General features: G+C 38.8%; 1 protein-coding gene across 1 annotated transcript; it reads left to right on the top strand.

Annotated features, from left to right (window-relative positions):
* Window positions 1–9,837, top strand: LOC140168165 (ER membrane protein complex subunit 10-like). Its single transcript, XM_072191494.1, has 7 exons — window positions 1–114; window positions 3,163–3,244; window positions 3,764–3,879; window positions 4,662–4,763; window positions 6,443–6,624; window positions 8,104–8,200; window positions 9,295–9,837. Exons 1-7 carry the CDS (start codon window positions 34–36, stop codon window positions 9,373–9,375), a joined length of 741 nt encoding a protein of 246 aa, XP_072047595.1. The 5' UTR covers window positions 1–33; the 3' UTR covers window positions 9,376–9,837.
* The last annotated feature ends 547 nt before the right edge of the window (window positions 9,838–10,384 follow it).

The raw sequence follows: 10,384 nt of genomic DNA, 5'->3' as shown, positions 1-10,384 counted from the left end.
GTAAGAGGAATTCGTACACAGGGAAAAGACACAATGGCGGACTACGCAGAAAAATTGTGGCTTACGCTGGTTACGATTTTTGCTTGTTTCTGCATTATTTACGGTACTAGAAAGGTAAGTGTACACTTTATCTAATATTTTAGGCTTTTATTTCACTGGCTGTTTTGTTTTAGAAAGTAGAAAAATAAGCTTTGGCGTGTTAAATCGTCAGAACAAGTACCGTACATGTACAGTCATTGACATTGTTGATGACGAGTGAGTACGTGTGTGCATGGCTGCATAATTATGCAACTTTAGTCTTTAACATGTTAGGGGCTGTGCAATAATTATGAGCCCTGGGGGAGGGTAAAATTGGGGGCCGGCAAGAAATTTTTGGCGAGCCGAAAGGGGGGGGGGGAAGCAATTTTTGGCAAGCCGAGAGGGGGGAGCATTCCGAGCAAGCGATTTTTGGCACGCTTTCACGGCCACAGGCGCCTTTTTAATAAAATGCTCTAAAAAATGGCTTATTAGGAAAACGGTAAGGAAACGCTTAAATATGCAAATTTTCCTGCTCGCTGCGTTCGCAACATACCTCTTGACCATTTAAAGTTTGGAATTTGGGATCCCAAAAATTTGGCATGTTCAAGGGGGGGGGCAAAGAATTTTTGGCGGGCCGAGCGAGGGGGGGGGCAAGCGATTTTTGGCGGGCCGAGAGGGGGGGGCAATAGTTTTTTGGCGAGCCGTTCGGAATTTTTACCCATAGGCTAGCACATGTTTTCACAGCAATTTACACTAGAGTATCATGCATTTTCAAGCGTGTGTGACATATAGGCCCTACATGTATATTACGGTATTGAACAAAAAAAAATTTGCTATTTTTTTAATTCAAAGTTGGATAAAAAAGATGTACATTTTAATTACTTCTGTTAGTTCTATTGTACAGGCAGAGACACATGTATTGAATTAGTATGCATTGCTACAATGTAGCTGTTCAATAGAAACAAAAGTATTAAAATGTACAACCTTAAAGCCAACTTTGAAAAAAAAATTAGCCATTTTTTAACTTTTGTAACTTCTTAGGCCAAGAACAGGCGGGTACCCGGGAATTGGTGAGAAAAAAACCCAAACTGCCCTGCATTTAATCAGCTTTAATAATGTCCAGTGTCAATCGTAAGATAGAAAACAGGACATGAAATAGGACTATGGCCCAAAGGCTTTTCTTTAAAACCAACGGAATGGTGATAAAAATTTGTTGTTGATACTGATAGCTTTAATAAAATAGTAGTAGTTTATTCTTTAGAATTAAAACCAAAGAACCAGGAATCGACCACCATGGGGCAAAAAAATGGGGTATTTATGTTTGACTCAAAATGCACCCGAGACCACATCAGTGTTGTGCGCAGGGTTCCCGTTAAGGGTTTTAAAATGTGCGTCATGTGTGACGCAAGTTTGCTGACAAGATTGAAAAAACTTGCGTCCAGACAGATTTTTAAAGCGCCCATCTGAAATTCACGATCAATCATACGGAAACGCAACGGCAACCCCTCGTTGCTAACACACGGCCCGGGTCTACCTCATCAAATGTTGATTGTTAAAATAAAATTTTCGCCGTGATATTCCACCTCCAGTCGCAATGATAATTTTTCTCATTTCTGCATCAGTTTTTGTCCGAAACATGGTCCGAAACAGCTGCAAAAACATGCGCAAAGTCTGTCAATCTTTAGCAAATTTTCGTACTTTTACTTCCGGGTTTTACTTTTACTTCGATCCACGTGTTGTTGATGATGCTATAAAAGCTAAACACAAAAACAGCGCTGCCACAAATAATACAAAAAAGGTTATCATTTGGATTTTGTCTTTAAAATTGCTTTTATTCATCGTAACAATAATACTAATAAAGGAAACGTAGATTATTTATGAAAAATAAACTTAAAATATTAAAAACTGAATATTGTCAGGTTGTGATAAATAACTAAATAAACATTAACTGCACGTCGTCAGTTCAGCATGCTTTGTAAACAAACAATTGCATCAATTGGGACTTTCCCCATCAAACAGCTATACTAAAATGCAGAAAACCTTAGACGAGCGCGTATTGTAAGGATACATCGCGTATATACTGCGTTGCACGCACTTGTCTCTGATTGGCTGCTAAGGCGATATATTGTTGCTGAGTGGAAATTTATGAATGAACTGTGCGCCGTACGCGTTGTTAGCGCCGAATTTGCAACATCACGGTAGTCGCGCTCGTAAAAGGTTTGCTGCATTTTAGTATATCGCGACGGAAAGCATGCAAAAAGTGCACGATTTCCCGACGTTGCATTTACAAATATTGCAGAATTTACTTCAATTCTTAGCAGGTTGGTCAAAATTTTGGGGCTTTTATTATCGTAAAAATAAAACAATTTCTTATTTTTATCATCAATTAATGATTAAATTTCGAAGTTTTGTCTGCGTCCACATGGACGCAAAATACTTGATTAGCCATGTGAACTTGCGTCCAAATTTGTAAAATACGCGTCTGGACGCAATGACGCACACTAACGGGAAGCCTGGTTGTGCGGAATGTGCGCGATACTGGATACGCTTCATGGCACGATGCACTGCATCAAAGGAGCGACGCTATGCGTTTAAGCGTGATTTTAACACAAAATTGTTTTCGTTTGTTTCAGCATACCGTCGGCAAGGACCCAAATACCCCAAGTTTCTCCCCATACCTGACCGTGTTATTGTATGTGTCAGTATATGGAGTCCTGGTTCTCTGGTTTAACCCTAACCGAACCAAGTCTAACTAAAGCTCACTATTAAAACCACTGTGCGTGCATGCATTCCACATGACTTGATGATGCAATCAGCCCACAGATTATCAGCCTAAGTCATATATACCCAGGAAATCGCTGCCCGGGCAGTGTAATCTCTGTGGCTACAGGTCGGTGACCTTCTGCTTTGCATGCTAGGGGTCTGAGGTACAAATTCGGGGGTACCAAGTGACTTCCGTGTTCATCTTCTCTCCTTTTTCGTTTCTTCTTTCCCTTCAAACAGCAAAAAAACCACAGGTTCGGTTAGGGTTAATTCTGTGTTATGCATACATGTGCAGTCTGTATGTAATGCATAACACCGAATTAAACATAGAGTCAGTGTAGCAAGAAGCCGCTAACAGTAATTTTGCAAATCATCTTACAGAATCCAGATGCAAGATCTGCTCCAGACGTAGCCGAATTCACTTCTGGATTGACTCTAGATGTAGAACACTCACTTGATACAGGTAATGGGATATTCCAGTTGAAATCCATACACCCCCTATGGAAGACATGACCTTTCATAATCTTCAATGCAGGGAGTGTGAATTTCATATGAGGTTACCTGAAGGACTGACTCCAATTGAGATCTATACCAGTACCACCTATGTGGGAGATTATAAAAGGTCATATCTTCCATAGGATAACTACTTGCCTTGAGTTGCTGAATTTTCAGTGCAGTAGTTGTAGTCCTTGCCCCTAAAATAGGCACAAAATTGACCAGGGGTGTAGTACCCCCTTAAATGTTTTTGTGGAGGGTGTCTGCCTTTTGTCTCTTTCGTCAAAAAAAACCCACACTCGTTTAGTTTAGAGGCATATATATGAATGTAGATGGAGTAGTACCCCCTTAAATGTTTTGGTGGAGGGTGTCTGCCTTTGTCTCTTTTGTCAACAAAAAAACACTCTCGTTTAGTTTAGAGGCATATATAGGAATGTAGATGGAAGTTAATTATTCAATTTTGTTTCCATCTTGTTTTCTTATACAGGGCCAGCAGGTAAATTCACTGTGCGGGGTGTTCTCAGTTTCAAATCTTTCAAGCATGGAGTTGGATCTTTTACACAAACAAGCGCTTTAAATGCAGGGGAGAAACGTAAACTAAAGGTAAAATGTAGTGATTATCAATGTACATGAATGTATACATAGTGTGTCCAATGGGGATTCCAGCGACTCCCCAAGTTCCAAGTTTTTGAGTCATTGGAGTCCTTACTTGAGTCAACCTTTAGCCTCTGTTCTAGATAAAATTAAGAATCCTGTGGAAATTCTAGACGGAGGTATGTGTACACTGTATACTTTCCAGTCAGTGCAATGATTATCCAGTTATTGCTGCAAATGTTAAGAGATCAACCCGAAAGATTGATTATGTTCTACAAACAAATCTTGTTTAGTTAGGAAGGCAAGGAGGGGTCTTTCCTATGCTGTTAAAAAAACATCAGTGTTATTTTGTCTTTTGACCCACTTTGGTTACTGTATAGTGGGAAATTTTGCAGGGGTTTAATTTTTGCGCTTTTTGCCGTCTAACAGGCAGTCTCGAATTTTTAACCCCACAAAAATATTTATTACACTTGGTACTTAATTTGAATAAACACAATTTAAATCAAAGTTTACTGAGTGCATAGTGAAGTAATGCTAGAGGTACTCCATTTTGCCTTTCATACAGGGGCGTAGCAAGAGCCTCGGGGCCATGGATAAGGAGCAGTGCGGGCCCTTTGACATATCCTTTATCAGCACTTATGTCATTTTCGCCTTTGCTCGGGGCCCCTGAACCTTCGGGGCGTTTAACTTCACACACGCGATTCAATACTGCGGCATGCACGTACATCACTACCGAACTTTCACCATCAGTTTCTAATCTCAACTTTTGTTATGTTTGGTCTTCTTCACAGGAATTAGCTAAAAGCAATGGTTTGTACAGAATAAGAGTACCAACTACGATTGGGGATCAAGTACCCGGAGAGACTAATTATGTATCAACATTTACTAAAGCTGTAAGTACCACAAATACAATCATTTGAGTACCAGATAAAGAATTCTTCGGTGGTCTGTTTCACCCAGGGCGGCGCTACAGGGGGGCAAAGGGGGGCAATTGCCCCCCTATGATTTTCAAAAAAGGGGCAAAAGGAAAGAGAAAGAGAAGAAGGAGAGAGAAAAGGGAGGGGAGAAAAAGAGAGGCGGGAGAAGAAGAAAAGGAGCAATTCCCCTCCCTGGCCATGGTTAGAAGGAGGAAACTCCCCCTTCGGACATCTTGCCCCTTGTGGAATGCTGACCTACGCGGTTTTAAAGTTGTTGGTTTTATATTTTGGGCCCATTTTCAGCAAATTTTCCCCCATAAAAGTCACATGGCCTCTCTTGCCTTCTTCCAACTACTTCATTTTCGCTACACTCATGAATGGGCTAATTTTGTCCCTTTTCTGACTGAAAAAGCATAAAAATGGGTTTTTCCCTCGCCACATTTCATAAAGTGGACCTTTTCGCTTTTAGTGATCATCATAGGGGCGACTACCTCCCGCCTATGCTCTTGATTGCGACTTTCAACTTGAAATATTTCCAACCTCAAGACCCCTCCCCATTCATATCATTATATCGTGCCAATTTATTAAAAACCCGCATATCATATACAATGTACCTGACTTAACATACACCACGTTGCGACCAGAGGCGTAGTTCCGACCTGGGGTGTAGGGTATAGGCCTAAATCCCCCAATATTTTGATAGGGTAGATGGTCCATACAATCATTCCCCAATGTTGACGCCTGTATGTGGGTTTCTGACCAAAGTAACCTCATATTTGGTCATTTTGGCCTAAAAAGTGCCAAATTTTTTCGCGCTTCACGCGACTTTATTTAACGTTTCCACCATATTTCACTTCGTGCACATTTGTACCATGAACTTATTGTGTTGCCAAAAGGTGCTGGATTTACTAATTGAGTAGGTCCATGCCTAATACCAGCGGGCTGAAACTCGGGCACGTGAATGAAATCCATAAAAATATGCGGTTGGAAAATAATTAAATAACCCTAAAAAGGGTGAAAATGGTGCATCAAATATCTTCATTTGTGCTTTCATTTTGAAAAATTTCTAAATTCTGAGGGGGCACATCCTCCTCAGACACCCCCTGCGTCAGCAGAAGCGCCTTGACGGGCAACGCTTCGCACTGCATAAAAAATTTTCCACAATTGTTTTGCCCCCCCTATCAAAATACCCCATTTTCAGAGAAAAAGATGTAAAACTGTACCCAAGAAAGCCAATATTATGAAAATAAAATAACAAAGGGACCACTTTTTTTTTAATGTTAAACTGTTCAAATGAGGCAGAATTTTTAAGGGGTTAATTCTACTTTCGGATGCAAGCAAATTTATTGAGGAAAAAAGTCCACTTTTTTGAAATTCTGTACCCACACTGACCTGACTATAGACCTGAGTTCTGCTTCTTAGGCAAAAACTAATTTGTATGGCTCCACCCAAAGTATTCTGTTCCCTGGTTGTCTTTCCGTCCATCCGCCTGAGGTTGAGGTGGCAATTTCTAGGAACTGGTAAGGTGTATAAATGATACGATTTGGCAGAAGGGTGGCAATTGACGGTCTTCAAATTCCAGTTGGTTTTCGTCGCAAAATATACTAATTAAGTTGCTAATTTGGATAATATTTTGTAATATTTTCTCTTTTCAGTGTACATTAGTTGAATCAAGACTGTCAGATGAAATCACAATTCATTTAGACCAAGCTAATAATGTACTAGGTATATCAATAGTACCTTTAGAAGGATCCTGCCATATGGAAGATGTAGAAACATCATCTTTAAATTATTTCAACACAACTGTGTCACTATCTACAACAGTACCAGGGCCAGTGTAAGTGAATAACTTGGGTTATTCTATTTGAAATCTGTACACCCCCTGTGGAAGATATGACCTTAATCGTCCACACAGGGGGAATAGATTTCAAATGGAGTTGCCCATTCAGGTAGTCCCATTTGAAATTCATACTCCCTATGTGAAAGGATAAGGTCATATGAATGTCTTCCATAGGGGGTGTACGGATTTCAACAGAAATAGCCCTATTGTTCCTAAATATGGAACTGTCTTGAAGTGCATAATGTCGATTTGTTTAAAACAACAACATGAAAAACAAAACAAATCCCAAGTTTATATCTCTATAATTTCAAATTTTGTTGTTATTCCTATACTCAAAAATAAAAGTTGTTAAGCGACAAAAAACCCCTGCTGTACGGGTCTGATTGACCCATGATATTTAGCAGGGTTTTTTCAGCTGTATGAGATTAAAAACAGCGGTTTTGTGGCTGCAGTTGTTTGATTTTGACACATGAAATTTGAAAAACAAATCAGGAATTCTTTCAAGTGTGTTTTTTAGGGTCATTTTGCCTCTTCTAGAAAAAAATCTTGACCAAGAATAATTTTTTGTTTTATATTGTTGTCCAAGCACTGTCTGCATTGTAAGGCTACTTAAAATATAAAGTGTGTACTACATTAGTTTTTCTGTTTGTTAAGATCTGTTAGAAATTGATTGTCACAAGGCCAGAATACAGATCAATGTTTTGTGTTCCTTCTATGTTTATTTTGTCATTGCGACAAAGGTGGCAACAAGTTTGCTGTAGTGTTTTCCACTGAAGTCGGCTGCGGAAAATGGAGAGAAGAATAAAAAAACTTGAAAAAAGCTGATCATTTGCACAGAAAAAAACAGCTGACAACAGAAATGGGCTCTTCCAGTTAAAATGCATACACCCCCTATGGAAGACCAAATCTTCCACACAGGGAGTGTGAATTTCAAATGGGATTACCTGAAGGGTTATTCCATTTGAGATCTACACCTTCTATGTGGAAGATTAAGGTCATGTATTCCATAGGGGGGCATATGGATCTCAACTGGAATAGCCCAATGGTAGTGGAGAACTGAATGTTTGAGCAGAGAACCGAAAATACACTATCTGTCACAACAAAAGAAAGCCACACTATATACATGTACTCACAGCAGCTGATAGGTGTATCCCATCATGCTCTGCGGTACCATAGTAGAACTGCACATGCCATAGAAAGTGTACACAAAATGCCTCACTTCAACGTTCAATTATTCATTTATATCAGAGGAGCTTCGACTTTTGTTTGAAAAAATATGATCTTTTAAGTATTGTGAAACTATCCATAGCTCTCAATATTTAAGCGGCTCTTACTTGTATGTATTTGCTATGGAGCAAGCAGATAGACTGCAATGCATGATGGGATACTCCCTCCAGCTGCTGTGACATGTACTAGTCTATACACAAACACAGTATTTTCAGATAACTCATGATTTTGATTTTTTTTTCTTTGCAGACCTGACACTCAAGCTTTTGTACAAAAATTAGAAGAAGAAAAAATAGCCAAAGCAAAAGGCAATACAACTGATAATAGGTCTTTCTTTGCTAAATATGTAAGTATACTTACACTACTAGATTCCTATTGCTGCTAGAGGTACACTTACGCCAGCTACTCTAGCATACCAGTGCAGTACCAATTCAGTACGACTGTATACTGTACACATGATTCCAATGTGTGTACTCTAAGTACCCACACAGGTACTCTGGAGTACCAATAAAGTAGCTGGGCAGCAGTGTACCTCTGGGGCAGCATCAATAGGAATCTGGTAGTGTAGTAATAAACATACTTTCTCAGCAGCTGATCAAAATTCTTCAGAAATTAGTTGAGAAAGATGGTACATGCGCTAACAAAAAACACGACTAATCGCACACTGGCAGCAATGAGAGGGTGGCATGGTATGAATGTTCATAAATATCGTGTACCATGTTGCTCTCACTTGATTGCTCACGAGAAATTTAAAACAAATGCGAAATGGGATTTTTTTTTTTTTTTTTTTATTCCCGACTTTTTTCATGGTATTTTTATGGAAAAACTATAAAAAAAATTTTTGAAATAAAGAAAATTTCTGCATTTCTTTTTTGTCAAATCGTGCGATTTTACAAACGTGCGCGCAAGCTTTGTGACAAACCTTTTTTTTTTGCCTTGTACAGTATATTGAATGAGGTGTCCACTGCGTGGGCGAATACATAAACAAATCACCAGGTCCAGGAATTGATTGGTTGAATATTTTTTGATGGTCATGTGTGATCCGTGTTTTTTTCATAAAAGTCCTGAAAATGTCTCTCCCCCATCAAAATGTGGCTTCATTTTTCAACCTTAACTTTCAGGCATGAGAATTTAACTGCTTTTGCAGGATTTCCTGCTTTTTTGTGGTCCAAATTTCCTCACTTTCTTTTAATTTCAGCCCATTTTTGGTCTTTTTAAGCCTCATTTCACATGCTTTTCCAGGCTTTTTCAAACTTTTCAGGGTTTTTCATGGATGATCATTCTCATGCCTGAATTTTATTAAAAGCCCCCTGGGGCCATAAGATGTCCCCTACCCTGTTATGATTGTGCTCTGCGCTTTGGTCTTGTGCCAAAGATTTTGCTGGCCCACAAAATATTATATGAATAATTATGCCCTTTTTCTTTTCTTTTACATTTCAGTGGATGTACATAGTACCCATAATGCTGTTTGTCATGTTATCAAGTGGAGGCGAACAACGAGGTGGAGGTGGAGGAAGTTGATCAAAATGCTGCAATAATTGATATACTGTATAAGTGGTAATTTTCGCGTACAGTTATTTTTGCGATTTGGAGTGAGAGACACATTTTTGCGAATGTTATTTTTGCGATTGCCCAGTCCTTCCCTATACTTGTAATACATTAAATTGCATATATTCGTGAGGGTTTTATTTTTCGCAATTAGAGCTCCAACCGCGAAAATAAATTACCACTTATACAGTAAAAAGGCATCACAATTTCCAATTTCTCCTCTAACATAATTTAACTCCAAAAGTTTTTACTTTTAATTTAAGTTAAAAAGGCCTAGATTGTTGAAAAGTGAATATATAACGAGAATCCAGATTCACTGTCAACTTTGTCCAGACATGGATGAAAATTTGAAGGTATTTGTGTTTTTGCTTGGAATGCATTTGAAGCCATGAATCGCTGCTTCTGTGTGCAACTCTTGCTACAGACTATAGTAAATTTTTGTCATTCTTCCGTGGTATATACTGTGCGTCGAGCATATATGACGTTGTTTAGAAGGGGTGCAGATCTCGCCTCTTTTACGTGATTGATGATCACTAGCGCGTACCCAGACAACAGAAGAATTTTAAAATTCACTTTAGGCACAGTTAGAAATGCTTTGTTGTTATGCACTGATTGCGTTGAAGAAGCAGCATAAAGAGGCATATTTATCATGAGATTTGATGCAAAATTGTTTTGCTTGTTTCCAGCAAGGACCCAAATACTCCATATTTTCCTCCATGGCTGATGGTGTAGTAATGCAATAATTTTTGGATTAATTATAATTCAAACAATTGCCAGTAACTTTGGGATTAATAACTATTTATCAAATGTGTACGTTTCAGCAAAGACTATAGATAATTTGATTGACAACTTATTAACCCTATGAGAACTACCTGCCGATTGGCCAAAATGTATATTGTGTCTAATTTTGAACCAATCAAGGAGGGTATTAATAAGATCTGTGCATGTGCACGTTTTTCCATAAATAGTTTCAAGCCTAGTC

Source organism: Amphiura filiformis, chromosome 13 (genome assembly GCF_039555335.1).
Source record: "Amphiura filiformis chromosome 13, Afil_fr2py, whole genome shotgun sequence".
Classification (NCBI taxonomy): Eukaryota; Metazoa; Echinodermata; class Ophiuroidea; order Amphilepidida; family Amphiuridae; genus Amphiura; species Amphiura filiformis.
Note: the sequence above shows the minus strand (reverse complement) of the source record. Positions and strands in the feature narration are given on the sequence as shown.